At 42.6% G+C, this 16,673-nt stretch overlaps 1 protein-coding gene across 2 annotated transcripts in view; it reads right to left on the bottom strand.

Moving 5' to 3' along the window:
* LOC147723043 (poly(rC)-binding protein 3-like) overlaps positions 1 to 16,673 on the bottom strand; it is a 2,582,273-nt gene that overhangs the window by 33,082 nt on the left and 2,532,518 nt on the right. For both annotated transcript variants that reach the window (XM_086965416.1, XM_086965417.1), the window contains 5 exons: positions 15,016 to 15,144; positions 14,321 to 14,458; positions 12,615 to 12,656; positions 11,834 to 11,909; positions 6,292 to 6,344 (listed from right to left, as the gene is read on the bottom strand). In XM_086965416.1, coding sequence (XP_086821542.1) covers positions 6,292 to 6,344; positions 11,834 to 11,909; positions 12,615 to 12,656; positions 14,321 to 14,458; positions 15,016 to 15,144 — 438 coding nt within the window. The remainder of the gene's footprint in view (positions 1 to 6,291; positions 6,345 to 11,833; positions 11,910 to 12,614; positions 12,657 to 14,320; positions 14,459 to 15,015; positions 15,145 to 16,673) is intronic.

Genomic DNA, 16,673 nt, shown 5'->3' with positions numbered 1-16,673 from the left:
ATAGTAGTGTTTTGTTTGCATTGTATTTTAATGTAGAACAAAAAGTATTCAGAAATTGAAGGGCAGTACTACTATCTCAGAAAGAGGGTTGCATCCCTCACAAGAAGTGGTATTCAAATGCCAGCCATGGTATTCTTTCTGCCTTCTCACTTAAAAGGTAACGGGCAGGTTCCGATGAAACATTTATCGAGAATAACCTCCCAATCTATGGGTGCATCTGTTTGGTCTGCTGGCAACCTGATACTGCTTTACTTTGTTACATATCCCGCTAATCCCAAATCATTTTTAACATTGTATCCTTGCCTCCTCAACACTCTTAAACTTTTAACATAGCTGACACATAGCATAGAACCTCTCTGTTGATCGTGCTCGTGCCCACCCTCAACCTCTGATTTTGCGACAACACCTGTCAGCGTAGCATAGCCGGAAGTCTGTGAACCAGGAATGAACTGTGAGTCTCAAGCTAGGAGCTACACCCAAGAAGGAGTTGTGAGTCACAAGCCTGGAGAGAAGATTCTGTGATCAATTGGCAAGGCAGAGGGAAATATTTTTTAATTTCAAAGCTTTATTCCAATTAGGGACATATTTAACTCGACCTTCAATCAACAGGTTAAGTGAAAGAGGGGCCAAAGGGCCAAAAACAAGCAAGGCCTTAGCCTTAATGCCGCAAAAACACTTAAGGGACCACAAAGAGAACAGCACCGAGCATAGTGTGGCTGTTACTCAACTCACAGCTGGCAAACGGCCAGGAAAAATTAAAAATCTACAATGTTCCATCAAATCTAGTTTTGGGTAGCAAGCTCGATCAAGGTCTTTTCAGACTTCATCTGACCCCGTATCTGCAATCAAAGAAACAAAGGGGACGAGTTGGTCCCCTCGACCTATCCAGTTCTAGCCTCCATAAGTAAACACAAGGAGATGATGAATGAAGTGATGAAACTTTTCAGACACTCATCCCCAGTCACAGATCTGGGTTGAATCCATCATCATCCTTTAGCTCACTTCGCCACCCCAGTTCAGACACAGCTATATGCAAAACAATCTTGACCCTGTGCCTCATGGGAACAGTCCAGCCCGAACTGCCAGGCCATGTCCTCCCAGGACCAGAAACAAGCCTCCATAAGTGACATTAGTAACACCTTAACCAAAAGGATGGACACTTTGGTTGATCAGTCTGCCCCAATGGCCAACCAAACCACATTGTTAAAGGCGATTCTCTCAACTTTACAATCACAGAAAGAAACATATCGAGATCGCCTAATGCATGGGATTTTCTTGGAAGAAATGATAACTGAAACCCAGGAGCTTAGGCGTATTGATGATATCATAGACTTATTATGACTGTTGCCCTACAAATGTAAAGAATTATTAGGCGGAATCCCCCCAATGCAAAATGCAAGCCTCAGCTTAAATGCCAACAGTAGAGTTATGAGTCTTAAATCCACATCGGGCATACCAAAGGATATTAGGCCAACCTCCTAGATGATATCAAAGAACCACTGCACAAGTGGCGCCGTTAGGACATTGACATCTCCACAACATAATAACTACAGGCCGATCTAGGAAATTAAGCCCTGGTGGCATAGGAACATTAAGAAGAAGATCCCATTTCCATAGCACCTATTATTACTTTAGGGCCAGAAGACCATGTAGTCCCTTTTCAGCCTTATGTAAGTAAACAGCGCTTGAAGAAATTACGTAAATTAAACAATAATCTTGAGAGTCAAAATAAGTGGTCAGTTCCTCAAAATCGGCTGAGGGCATAAAACGTATGATTTTTTTGAGAAACTGGCAAGTAAAAAAGCCATGCTAGCAATACAACCAACTGAGGCTTATAGGGGGAAAAGACTAGATAACCCAATAATTTGCGCTGGAACCGGAAGCACTACAATTAATAACACAAATTCAACTAAAACAATGCAAACTCCTGAACCAAGGAAAGTAGCAATTTAGCCAATTAGCATGAAGGACTGTAGCATCAGCGGAATCTACAGGACTTCCAAACCTGTAACCTATGGAAATAGGGTCAATGGCCAAGTGCATGTGGTAGATTCAGTGTATAAAGCATGTTAGTGGAAGGCGAAGGGAAATAAATACTTAAAATCACATAAGAAGTACATGAAATACTAAAGGTTCTTCAACAGCCCAGGGAGGAAAAGGTGGTATTGAATCCCCCAATTACCAAGTCCATCACTCCTAACAGTGATCCTGCTCCTCAAGATCAGAATGTATTAATCAACAGCGTACAGCCCTCGGCTATGAATGGTCAACCAGATGTGGTGACCAACAATACCAGATGGCCCACCTTTAGGAAAAATACACAGGAGGTTGTTTATTCTAGCAGCTCTCAAATCTGGCAGATAGAAACTCAGCTACAAAATGACTTTTGCCCATTTTTTGACTTTGAAGGTCTATTTGACATTAGGAATCGCCAAAATATTCTCTTGGTCTTGCATCGCTCCCCTGATTTGGAACACCTTAAGTCAGGGAATATTTTGTCTGTCCATTTTGTGACCAACAACAAGACTCAAAGGGAAATAACATGTTCAAATGTGTCTAAACATCCCCTTTTTGAAACATTACTTGAAAAGCAGATGTACTTTCAGACTGGGTGATAAACATAAAAACGGTGGAGGAGAGGAAATATCCTAACTTCCTGAAGGAACCATCCGGCCACTCTTCCAGGAGCCCCCAAATAATACCTTTATCAACATAAATGCTTTTAAAGGCCCAGAAAATAATAACAATATGGCCATTAATAACTTGACAATAACAGTTGGGTGCAATAATTGCAAGACGAACAAACTTGTCAATGTGCCAATGTTTACCGTCCGTATGCTGTATCAACAGAGAAGCAATGCTGAGAACCCTTTGTATTTATTTTGTACGTGTTGATGCATGTATTTTTGGTATAAGATTTATTTTTGTTTTTATTATCTGTGTTAAAATTTTAGTAGTTATTACATTTTTTTTGTTCTAATTTTGCATTTTTAGTTCCATAGTGGGATGTGGGTTTATAGGGGAATAGGGTGGGAAGTTATTTAATTGCCTCAAATTGTAAAGCACTCTAATATCCTTCGGGATCAAGTTTGCGCTATATAAAACTTTATAAATAAAATAAACCCTGATACAGGCAACAAAGACCCTAGTCAAACAAAGGAATCCTGGAGATATGTTCTTGGAACATCGCCGGCTGGAACAGGCAAAAAAGAAAATAACCAGGAGCTCTGCAGTTTTCTGAACACATAGAACATAATCTGTTTACAGCAGTACTTTAAATGGGCCGGTACTGTCCGGTATGGAGTACCGGCACTTTTTTTATTTTGAGAGGGAGAGTACCGGCACTTCTCTAGAGAAATGTAATACTTTTAATTGGGGAGTATCGGCACTTGTCAGAAAGAAGCAGTTACTCTGCTACAGAGTAACTGCACTTCTATTTTTCCATTTCAAGCACTGGTTTACAGGAAACCTGGAAATGATCACACGTTAATATTCAAAATAATAAATCGCTGGGTATATCAGCAATCAAAGGATTGTTAGGTAGGCCGAGTGGCTGTTTATTGGTACATTTGAGATGTTGCTCAGGTGTAGCTAATTAAAGCATTAAGTATGGATCTGAAAATATTTTGGCAGTCTGGGTAAAGTTTGTCACAACAGGGGGCAAATAATAGTTTGTAATTATGGATGTAATTTGTTACCAGATAAGATCCGGATTATTACCACTGTTATTTTAACACGTGTCACGTTTGTTTTGAATTATTTTAATGCTTTTTTAATTAATAATCTGTGGTGTGTGTATTTATGTAAATTAATATTTTACATAGTTTTCTGTAAATCTAAACAATAAAATCACTAACTTACTTACTCAACACTCTTTAACTGATTTATTTTAAGAATTTCCAAAGTTTAACGTTTTCTTTTGTGATTCTCATTAAGTTTTTTACAGTTTTTACAGTATGTGAAAGTAGTTGCCAGTGTTCCGACATTTTTGTGTCAGGAATTTGTGTCAACTGTTCCTGGTTTAGTTTAAGAATTTCCCATGTTTTAATGATTTCCTTTGCGATTTCAAGATGTTTTCAACTGATTTCTAATATGTGACATTCAGTAGTTCATACATTTTAGTGCCAAACTAGAAGGGTACATCATTTAGATTTTCTTTTCTTTTATGGCAGTCCTGTATTGTAACATTCATTTTACTGTCAGTTATATGCCAGCAAACCTACATTAAAAAGTTAAAAAATGTATATCCTTTACAAACATTTGACTTTTTGCCAGTCCTCAAAAACAGCCACACACCTGGCATCCTGCCACATTGCAAAAAACGAATCCGCATGACTGGCGTTTTACCATCCTTTCATCCCAAAAAGCACAGCCTCAACCTTAATACCGCCCATCCCTAAAAAAGTCACATATATAGTGTAATTCTACCCCTACTACCACAAATCATAGCCCCATACTTGCTATTCTGCCATATCCACATGTCTAACAAAGCCCATTTGTGGGCAGCAGATTGCACCAGCCCTATAGTTTTTGCTCCTTTATGCAAAAATACTGTACATAACTGGTCACTATTATTCTATCTCAGCTGCCCCTGAATAGACACGGATGAGAGGAAGAAGAGAAATGCAGAGAGACAAAAGAGGAAATAAATAGTTGAATTAATAGAACCACTATCAACACCACACTACTTTCTCTTCTCCTGGGGAGGTACCTTCAGTCAATCCAGCTTGGAGTTCCACCACCCCATTACCCCAGAGGGCACACCCAAAGCAGAACAAAGTACTTGCACAGGCCAGGCATCCAGTGGTCCCCGAGGGCAGATTTTCTAGCAAGGTATTGGAAGAGTCCACCTATGAGAATGTCGGTGCAGTCTTTCCTCTGTATCTCCATCATGAGCCTCACAGGATATCCTGTCAAGGGCATACATTTCCTGGCAATAATCCCCTTCACTTGCAAAACCACTGAATCCTGTTCTATAACATGTTTTTTTTGGCAGTTTGTTTCAAAATTTGATTTAGTTGAGAACCCTTCCCAACCCTACTGGCGGAAGGCACTTTTGTTCACAATGCTCATTTATTTGATGTAAGTCAGGGAGGCTTTGTATGCCCCATTGCCTGTAAAGTTCAATCCCTACCACTGATTGCTGACCTGAGGGCTAGATTTTGTCTATCCTCTTATAGGTTTCCAACCAGTGGCTTATCAAGGGAGAGGCCAAGGGGGCGGCTCCCACGGACAGCACGAGTTTTGGAGGCGGTGGTCCCCCACCCCGCTCTTACCTGAAGCCATCGCAGGGAAGCAAATGAAGGAATCGCCAGCCCCCACTCTTATATGCAGCACATGCAGGGACCGCCACTGGTGGCCAAAGATCTAGCTACATCTCTGTTTCCAGCAGAGTTCTCTGCTTTTGACCTATTCTTCTGCCTCACGATAAACTGTCACCATTTGTTATGGCATGCTACCGACCTCTTGTTCTAGGGTGATTCCCCAAATATAACTGGAAGCACTGTTCTATTACCCAGCCAATCAGAGCACATAACGATAGGTCTTCTGACCCAGCCTGTGCCATCAACTTCTACAGGGGTAGAGTGCTCGTGGTTAATCACCAAAGAGCACCAGCCATCTGCTACACACCTATCTATCTATCTATCTATCTATCTATCTATCTATCTATCTATCTATCTATCTATCTATCTATCTATCTATCTATCTATCTATCTACTACATACCCACCTCTCCATCTAGCTACCTGCCTGTCTTTCTTTTAATCTCCTGTATGTGGGCTGCGTATATACTGGTGTGGTGGAGCAGAGGTCAGAAAGTTCTTCCCAAATGGTTGTATGATGGAACCACACATGCCTAAACCATGTGTGGCTTAACAATGCAGTCAGTACCATGACTGTGCCATTACCATGCGATCCTTTAGCTGGCAAGTTGCTACAATGACACGCTTTAGGGAAGCGCTAGGCTTTGGAATAATATACATTATTAATCCAACTCCAGTTGGTGTATCAGTAGGGAAGGTATTGGATTTAAAATCCAACACCAGTCCAACACCATGTTCCCTAAAGCAAGTCATTGTAATGGCTTGCGTGCTAAAGGAACGTGTTGTAATGTCGCAGTCGTGGTACGGACTGCGTTGCAAAGACACTACGTGGTATTGACTGCATGGTGAAGGATGCTTCCCTTCCCAAATATCAGTGTGCTATAATGAGTGAAACTCTTTATCAGTTGATTGGAAATGCAACACTGCACATTCAGCAATGCTGCTGATCACTTAAGGGTGCCACTTACGTCATTTGGAATCGTAATTTCATGGGAGCTTGTTGGAGTGCTCGAATCCAGTCCTGCAGGCGGGAAAGAAAGGGAGGGAGGGCAAATTATGAACAGGGTTTGGAAAGGGGTGAGGGAAGAGGGAGGCGGAGACACAATAAACAACATTTAAAAAAAAGGCCAAACTATGCCAAGAACAAAGACAGCAGCAAAGAGAAGTACAGAACTTACAGCAAATGGGGGAGGGGCGATAAAGGGACGCAGAAGTCTAAAGAGGGCTGGCTTGACTTTGCCTTGTTCTGAGCTGCACGTTCAGCCCTCTACCAAAACCGATACCAAATGTGACAAGTGATCCTCCAGTCCTCTGCAGAGAATGCATAAAAGTCAGATTGCTCTGGCTTCAGACAATCTCCAGATGTTCTAGTCTTCAAATGACCAAAATGGCGCTGGGGTATGACCCTTCTGTACGCTGGGAGTCTTATAATACGGGGAAGGAGAGAGAATGGAAATTTGAGGAAACCAAAAAAGGCAAATAGTAAATGTGATAAAGAGAAATAAAGGTGGGAATGGCAGGAGGAGCAGGGCAGGAAAAATTGGGGGTAACTACTTAAATTATACGTGGGGATTAGTGGTGTTTAAGAAATCTTGGAAAAAGGAAGGTTTACTTGTAAAGGGCACAAAATACTGTAAGTTGCATACGTTTTGAAGAATATGGCAGGAGAGGAGGAAATAGGCACAGGATATTCAGGCAATTAGTGTGCATTTACAGAGTAAAGTTACAGACATCCAACATTTGAGGAGGAAAGGATACAGGATCAGAGATTAACACAATAAAAAAATGCAAAGAACAAGGAAAACATGAAGCAAGGAAAGGTCACTTGACAATCGACTCAATATTTTATCACATACACTGATCCCAGGGGTGTGTGTGGACTGGTGCACTGGCTGTGCGACCTGTGACTGGCACTTTGTTTTGAAAACCAAAGTCAGGACTTCTTTAACCCCTTCGCTGCTGGCCCGTTTCCGCCGCTGTGCGGTAAACAAACGAACAGGGCGGGCCATGACGAACCCCAGCCGTCATCAGCACACGAGCACTGTGGAGCATGACGGCTGGGGTTCGTCACCAGCATACAAGGGGTTAAAGAACTAGAGCATGGCAATCATGCAGGAACCCTTTTGGGCCTATTGTGACTGTGATATGGGAAATTTGCCTCATTTCCTTTTGAGACTGAAATGTTGCTTGAACGTGTGAAGCACTCATCAGGAGGTCTAAATATTACAAAGAAGATGCCAAGTGTTTGGTGTACACAGCACTAGACGCGATCAGCTTACTAGCTGAGATTCCACAGGTATTGGATTTTCCACTCCACCGCTTTTGAGCCAGGAATGAGCTGGACCTTATATTTTGGACTCTCTCCCACCACGGATATTATCTGTGACCACCCATGCAAGTTGTTATCTTCCACACGATCTCTTCCTTCCTAGCATTTATTTTTAATTGTCTAACTGTGTTTTGGTTTTGTTTCTGTATTAGCGTTCAACTTGTTTCATTTTAGCTTTAAATGTTTTGAGGCCCCCCCCCTTCAGCAGGAGCTAGGCAGCTAAAACATCAAATACAATTAAATCATGCTGTGCAGTCTCTGGAGATTTAGATAATTTTGGCCATTAACCTCTTAAGTGCTTCGAACGTTCGGCGGCCGACGGCACCACTACCTCAGGAGTGCTGCCGTCGGCCATTGAACGTTCGAACCTCATAGCTGCAATGGAACGTCCAGCACTGGAGCTGGACGTTCCATATCCGTTATGAGGTTAAAAACACATTTTGCGGCTTGAAAAATATGAGACATTTACTGTTTGCACTAGATTGGGTACCAAGGACCAACTGGATATAGACCTTTAGCAATTGCAAACTCTTCAATTTGCAAAATCAAAGGATTTGTAGCTGCGAAAGGGATGTTTATGATGTACACAAGCTTGGTTACAAGTCGAAAAGTTTTCTGTCTTGCAAAAGGGCTTGTGCGACTCTTTTCAAAACGCAACTGGAGGAGCATGAAATGGGTGTCCTCTCCTCCTTAGGAGTTGCGGAAGTGTGTGTCAATGATTTGTGACTGCAAGTGAGCAGTTGCTGACCCCGAGTTGGTCTGGTGACTGACTTGCAAAGTTAAAGCTGCCAACATAAGACTGCATCCCTTTTGGGAATTGTGTTGGTGGGATCATGTAGTTATCATCAGGACCACTGCATCCTCCCTCCAATGTCCCCTGAAACGGCAAGCACTCCTTTAAAAAAAAAAAAAAAGCAGCGCATGTCTCTTTAGCGGGCAAAGCCTTCTTCCAAAAAATTGCTTAATGTTGGGGAGCGCACATGAAGGGACGTAGGTCAGATGTCTCGTGCAGGCCTCTATCTCTGCATTCACAGTCAATCGTAGGAGGCTGCAAACCGCAACCTGCCCAAATGATATTCATTAGGCAGCTCTGTTTGCATCCCTTCCAAGAAAGGACAAGTTGCAGTGTGACCTATTAATACACACACTGAATTGCAAATTGCGCACCTATTCACGAACCCGCGTGGTGTGCAAATTACACCTCCAGGTGTGGGAATGGATCTTTATACATCTTGCTCAATATTACATGCTCTTTGTTGTAATGAATCAGTTTAGGCTTTTAATGTTATTAGTACTTAGAGATGATTGAAGCGATTGGATAAACTACTTAAGTACAAATGGGTAGATTTACTGACGCCTGGAGCACTGTGAGTCCCTGGTGTTATTGGACTGCATTTCAAGCTACACAGGGGCCGCTTCTCCGTAATAGCGGAGGAGCGTCGCCCCACTGCCCAGAGCCAGCAGATGATAAATAAAATGATAATAACACAAGGTTATTATCAGTTTGTTTATCACTGTCGGAGCCGGGCAATGAGTATGGGTCGGGCAAGGTCGGGATGGCAAGCGAGGAGGAGTAGTGTGCACTTATAAGTGCACATGTCAGTTTGGCCGGTCATCTCAGGCCGGCCAAATAGACATGCACACTTATGTTTCTCCAACCCAGCTGTGTTGCAGAGCCAGGTTGGAGAAAAGCCACAGGCTCTCCGGCACTGTCTGAGTGGCAAACGAGGCCGCTCAGACCGATCTGGTGCGGCTTTCATGCTAGAGAGCAGTGTCAGGATTAGGTGGGGAGCCTGTGCTTTGAGGCCCATTCACTTCCGAGCCAGACGAGAGGAGCAGCAAGGTGGCAAGAAGCATCAGCGGGAGCGGTAGGTACGTTTTTAACAATCTTTATTTCATTGCCCAACCACCCCTCCTGGCGGCCCTACCAGTTTAAATAGGCGGTGGCCGCCACTGAAGCTACATTCTCTTTGGCTTCATGCCAGGGTCAGTGCTTCACTGTCCCAAGGGAAGAGAACTCAATGCATTACCCTAATCATGCACCCTTGCCTTTGGTGTGGCCCATAACTTGGATATCAGGGAATAATTAATCATATTGAATAGCTCCACGATGGAAACATTGATTGTGCAGTAAAGCACAACTGACCTGTTCGTACCTTTACCAAAGCAAATGCGTTCTATTCTTGGAAGATAAACACGGATAAGCCAGGAATTCTGACTTGAACATGTGTAAAAGTGCAATGTTATTCCTGAACGCAGAAAGGCTGGTGCAAATTTTCTACTTGGGGAAGTAACTTATTGTTGCACGAGGACAGGCTAGGATGTGTCTGTCCCCACGTAAGGAGTACCCATGAAGAAAATATTGCAGCAAAATCACCATGTTTCTTGAAGAGCACCAGCGTTTTGGTGTATGGGATCCAATTTAAATCACACAATTTAATACGAAGCCCTTGTGTCCACTCACTACCTCAGCGATGGCAAAGGTGTTTCTTCTCCTAAGTTGTATTTATTAAGTGTGCGCTCTTATATAAAGCATTAGTCAGGAATGATATATTTGCAGAAATGTTTCTGTATCTCAAGGTCACAGACGAACCAATGCGCAGTGTGCTGTTGTCATTGAAGGGATGTTCTTTCATTTTGCAGTCAAAATGCGACAATGATAATTTAAACACATTGGACAATTTTTTTTTAGCTCCAAAGTATCCAAAGAGCAAAATGTGGTAAGGATATGATATACAACATGTAGATAGATTTCAGTACTGCCGTCCATCTATGAGTCGTGCAAGAGAGCTGGGATTCTCAGGTTTGGGTCTAAATGAATGTCATTGGGTAGTGAAAATGAAAAAAAGACTGTACATACGCAAAGCAACTTTGTGCATGCAGAAGGCCTTACTGAATCTGTATCAAAAATACTTCTGTCAGAGACTGCTGCAAGCGCCATGAGACTCCTAGGATGTGATTTGTGCGCTATACAAATGTCCCTGACTTGACTTGACTTGTTTGCTCTTTGATAATTGTCTCAAGCCCTTACCCCAAAATATGATGTTACTCTCTCCCGTTTCTCAAAATAAGTGTCTTATCAAATAAGTCATCACACTTGTGATCATTTTTTTATTTTGTGGATGCATTTTTTAAAGGTGACTGAAAACGTGATGGTTTTGAATGCTGTATTTTATTGGATAGTGTATGTGATAAAATGTTATTACTAGCCACACAAAGCTCGTACCCGATGTTGATCAAATGCAGATGCTTTTAGGAAATACTGTAGGTCCTGTAACAATGTAATTGTGGTATGGAGAACGTTCAACAACCATTCTCTGATATCACCGAAAGGTGTGATGGTCCCAACCAACGGCAGTCCAATTCGGCATGTTCAAATTTTACCAGGGCAGCAAAATACACTGGTCCCCACTGCTAATTAGATGGTCCTAAAAAGTCCATATTTTGGGAGTGAATATTGAAAATTAATTTCCATGCCTTCTCATTGACTCAGTGGATACGCTGCCGTTGTAGGTAGCCCACAAAATATTGAGTCAGAACCAACTGGTCCTTGCAGGCGCTAGCGGTAATCGGTCATACTTGAAACGGGTTCACATTGTGGGGCTCTCCAGGCCTGCCCCCGCCCTGTCTTTGACATTCAGTTAGCTCATGAGCAACAGGAAATTGTAACAGGTGACTAAGTGAACACTGAGGGTTGAACTGCCGCATAACACGTCTAATTTTTTGATATCTCAGAGACATTTTGTCTATTTATGCCGATTTGGACTGAAGCCTTGCAACAACTGTGAGGTATATTTGAAAGTGTAACCTGAGATGGTAACATTTCCAATTTCTAAGCCTCTTCATTGGCATTTTTTGAACATGTGGACATCCATGGGTACAAGCGAGGTGGTGTGTAATACGTTTTTCATGAGAACTAACAGAAATACAGCACGTCAGAAAGATGCTGCAAACTGTCATTTCCAGGTTAATATACTGTATATGGTACAAAACAAAGTACAAAAATGTGTGAATAAAACAATCAATAATGAGGACAGAGACACACAACAAAAACAATGCATAACATGTGACAATGAAAAGGCAAATTGGCCATTGACCACATTTAGTAACAAATGAAGCAATGACCAAGGGAAACAAAGGTATAAGAAGAAGGACATCCCCAGGGGGTCATGGGTACGTACCAGGGAAACCAGGGGTGGTCTGCCCAAGGGGAGAAAAGGGGGTATGCTGCATAGCCAACTGGTGAAGCTTGGTCAACTGCAGGGCAGGATGGGAAATTAGAACTAACCAATCAATTGGAATTATTTGAGAATACAGCAAACCATATTACATGTACTAAAACTAACAATCCAATCAAAGAGAGCTTTAAATACTTGTTTAAAGTTATACGAAAAGAGCATTTTAATTGTTAACATATTGTATTTGTATCTACACATGATGGCTAATGTTAAATTGATCTACGTTTTTGTACATTTAATTTCAAACTCCACCCTCTACCTGATCAAATTCATATTAAGCAAACAGAAAAACTGAATTTGTATCTGGGCTTATGTACTTTCCAGCAATTATTACAAGCAACATATAACAAAACTAGCTTAAATTCCAAAATACGTTTTTCTAAATATAAATCCCGTTATCGTTGTCGACAGAAAGTAAATGGCGCCCAGAACAAATCATGGGAAAGGACAGAAGGAGAAAGAAAAGGAAATTGGTGCTAAGAAAAAGAGAGAAAGAAGGAAAATTAGAGAGACAAATAGAAAGAGAGAGAGTTAGAAGAGGTGGGTAATGAGTGGGATACAGGGAAAAAGAGTGCAAGAAGAAGAGAATAATGGAGAAAAATGACAGTGAGATACTGGGGCTAGGGAGAGGAAGCAAGTGAAGGCAGAGAAATGAGAGCCAGAATCAGGAAGGAATGAGAAAAGCAAGAGAGAGTGGAAATAAATGAGCAGGTGCTTGACTCACGTCTGGATGAGGAATAGCGTATTGCCCCTGAATTGCAAATGCCTGGAAAATACAAAATAAATGAAGGTTATGTTCCTCTTTTGTGACAGAAAGTATAACTCATGTACTGAGCTAAGCAACAGATTTTTTTTTATTAGTGCCCTTGTATTGTGATTCCTGCCATATTTGTAAGACAATTTGTGTGTGTGTAGTAGGTGGTCTAGAACCTTAAAAAACCTCTGTATTATTTCCCACAGCTTTCTTCGGTTACTGAGCCAAGAAAGATAGATTCACGTGACTTTTTTGCTCCAATTTCATTCACCCTGAATCAATCTTAAATTGGATTCTGCTTCACTACTGCTTCATGGTTAAAGCTCAAGCCCAAATGCTAAAAACTAACCTCCCATTCCAAGTTATAAGGTTCTTTTTGTTTTATCTCCGCCCGAAATGTAATTGGAGCAAGCCTGGCCGAATAACACGCCTTTGATGATGAAAACGATTGGGGAGTCGCAGCTGAAAGGCTGGGTCAGCAAATATCAAAGACAATGGCCTGATGGGAACAAGGAACTTTCTAAAAGTTGCTTGAATTGAAAGTCAAATGTTATGGTTATTGGAAAGGGAAAATGCCTCTTGAAATATGCCAAGTCAAGCAGGGAAGGAAACCGCAAACATAATCAATACTAAATCAAAAATCCGTATTCCAGGGTTTGACTTCCTCAGGACATGCCAGTCAGCAGTGTCAACCATTAGAATAAACAAGAGGGTCACAAACAAATGTCACAGCAGGCCTCAGAGTCACGCTTAAGTACTACAAGCTCCATGTCTTGCTCATGTGTGCTTAAATGCCAGTTGTTCGCCTAAGTGTTTGTAATTGTCATGGCTCCAAGAAAAGACACCTGCTTCAAAATGATGAAATCCAGAAACATATAATCTTGTAGGCGGCAGAGAAGCAAGAGGACATATGTTTTTATAGTGAAATTAACTAGAAGTCAGGAACACTCACATTTAATAAAAAGCCGAGAAATATACAGACTACGGTTAGAAAGACATTAAAACTCAAACCAATGCAGCCTGGTTAATGGGCATATTGGAAACTAATGCATATGTGATGAACTTTTACTTGCATGATCATTTCTGAGTGAAAACAGGAGTCTGCACCGTCACCCCTCAGAAGAACACCTACTGTGGCCGAAAGAAGGGCTGCGGCCTCGCTTATCTGATATTCAACCTATATACACCTGACTTAGGGGAAAGCCATGCAGGGAGGCTGTCTAGTTACCCCCAAACTTGGCCCAACCAAACTTCACAGCAGTGTTCCATACTCAGAGACTGAGTATTCGGTAATACCGATGGCTTTTGTAACTTCTGAATGTACATAAGAATCAAAATATTCCCTAATGCATAATATCGCAGGGTCTGTGTAATAAGCAAACAAGGAGATTTTCTTTTGTTGAGCAGAAATCAGGAAAATCTTGGACCACTGCATCAGGAATCATGACTGGCTTTTGTTGTGCTTCTGCTTATTAGGTGGTAGGAGCAACTCATTGAAACAGAGGACAAGGTAATATATTGTGAGCAAGTAAAAACAAGGCATTTCACTCTTTTCTTTTGCTGTATGGGATGAATGTATACCTCAGTCTACTCTCTTTTTCTAAAGCAGCACTCTAAGCTAAATGCCACAGTAATACTCTACCGCCAGGAGAAGTGAGTAAAAGGTGAACACTAACAGGTGTGTGCTGAGGCTGGGCGAGGACTGCATGGTTTCCCGTCAGGATAGTGTCCGCTCGCATCTGACCCCCGGCAAAAATAATGGGTCCGGAGGCAGACTTCGGCCGGTAGGGGATTGTTGCACCTTTAGGTGGAGACTGAAGAAAAAACATAACAAGAGTAAAACGTGACACAGGTATATTCTTTGGATTACTCATCTTGTATATTTGTAGGCCCTCTATTGAAAACCCCCTTGTGACCCTTCCATTCCTCCTAACTTTCCTTCATTTTCTTCTTCGTTTTCTTTCTAGGCCAAACTCATATGGAGCATCAGCAATTCATTTCCTATCTTGACTCGAATTCTCTCATTGTCTTACTCATTGGCTTTTGAATCGCTTTCTTCACAGAGAATACTCTCTCATCTGTGACTAATTCTTTAAGAACCACCTACCATTCCAGGCTATCCTGTCTTAACATTCCTCTGCTGCTTCTGCCTGCTGCTGCTTGGGATCTCTAAATGTTGCCTCCATTTTCTTTTAACTGGAATATAGAATTTCTAGGTAAAATAACTTGCAGGCAAAATAACTTAATGGAGGTTTTGCCCAAAACAGAAGGCTGTCCTAGTTACTTTCAAACCTTTTGACTTTTGTAGCCCTTAAGGCGATGTAGAAGCACAGTTCAGTGGGTAGTGGGACTTTTATCAGAGTGGACCTACCTCTAGCATCACCACACAGATCTGCTTTACGCACTGGATGATGGCGTCCGGCGTGCCCGAGATCGTCACCGCACGTTCGGTTGAGTTAGGCAACATATCTCCAGCAACTTGCACCTGGGCCCCTGTGGACTGAGAAAAAAAGACAGAGGTGGTGTTATACAGTTGCCATAACAGATTGTACATGTATGCTAGAAATGTAAGGTGCACTAAAGTGCAACTACAAAAAGATATTTCCTGTCAGCGCCCCTGCCATGCCTTAGGGAATTCACTACTCTGGACAGTTGTGTAAGGTCGATATTGCTGTTCACATCCCAGCGAATGGCAGTGAAAAGTGCTGGAGAGAATTGTTCTTCGAGTCATAGTCATGGAGTCATGTCTTCCACTGATTACCTCATCACACTTGATCAGTACACCACTCCTTACAGTGCTGTGAGGTGGCCAGACGTGGCCTGTATAATACTGATAAGATATCTTAAAATAATAAACACCTCTACATCAATCACATTACAACATTAAAGGCAGGGCCGGTTGGCACATATGAGCATAAGGGGTGGTGCCCCACTATTCATGGAATTATAGAGGAGTGTGTGAAAACATGAGCAGCTCTGTAAGGCTTAAGATAGACAGTGGTGTTTATTTATATTTTCACAGGTTGAATGGGGTGCAACTGCGCATGTGCCGTGCAACTTCTCTCTCGCCCTTCAGGCACAAGCTAGAGCAGTGTTTGCGCTTTCAAAATGAGTGTTCTCAAGAAATTTCTCCCCGAACATGCAAACAGCGTTCGCGACCAGGAAAAAAGCATCGTGAACGGGCGGATTAAGCAATATCGCGGGGCATGGCAGTGTGAGAGTAACTGCCATGCCCCACTCATCAGAGGACTGCGCCTGGCTCCCGCCACCCACCACATCCCTGTGGCACAGCGATCTGGCCGTAGTAGTCCCCAGTGCTGTTCTGCATGTAACCCTGGCTAATCGTGTGTAGAGAGTTGGTGGCCTACCTGCATCTTCAGCTGCATCCTCCTTGCTCCTATCGGAGCATGTAGATGGCCCGACTGCGTCTGCCTCGGCGGTTGCATGAAGGAAGGCCTGAACGTACAGGCATAGGCCTGTGACGTGTTGGGCAGAGACTTGGCTCCCGCTTCAGCCCAGAGGACCATGAAATAACGATGGTGTGCCTATGAACATGACCTCAACCTGCCTGTGTGAATAGGGAGAGCAGTTCAGTCCTTGGCTCACACCTCCATGCTGACATGAGTGACTAGGAGCAACATAGGGTGGCAGCTCACCCGATCCAGAGTCCTTATCCCCACGTATCAGTGATGCCACTACCACCTTTCAGTAAACTGGACGCTTCGACCACGGCAGCGCCTAGGCGACATTCATGGCTAGGGGGACTGAACCACTACTTCTGTGGCATGAGAGAGGCCGATGGAACTGTCAAAAGGTAATTACTTATGCACACCAGTGGGACTGAACTGTACAAACTTTTTGATATCGGTGATGACGACGACTTCAACGCTGCAGTAAGAGCGCTGAACAAATACTTTGACTCTCAAATCAATCCCGATTTCCAATGTTTTTAAACTGCGGCAAGCCATGCAGACAGACACCGAATCAGAAGACGTTCTATACATGGCTGAGGAAGCTGGAGAGCACGTA

The sequence above is a fragment of the Lissotriton vulgaris genome, chromosome 4_1 (genome assembly GCF_964263255.1).
Source record: "Lissotriton vulgaris chromosome 4_1, aLisVul1.2, whole genome shotgun sequence".
Lineage (NCBI taxonomy): Eukaryota > Metazoa > Chordata > Amphibia > Caudata > Salamandridae > Lissotriton > Lissotriton vulgaris.
This window is presented reverse-complemented; position numbering and strand designations above follow the sequence as displayed.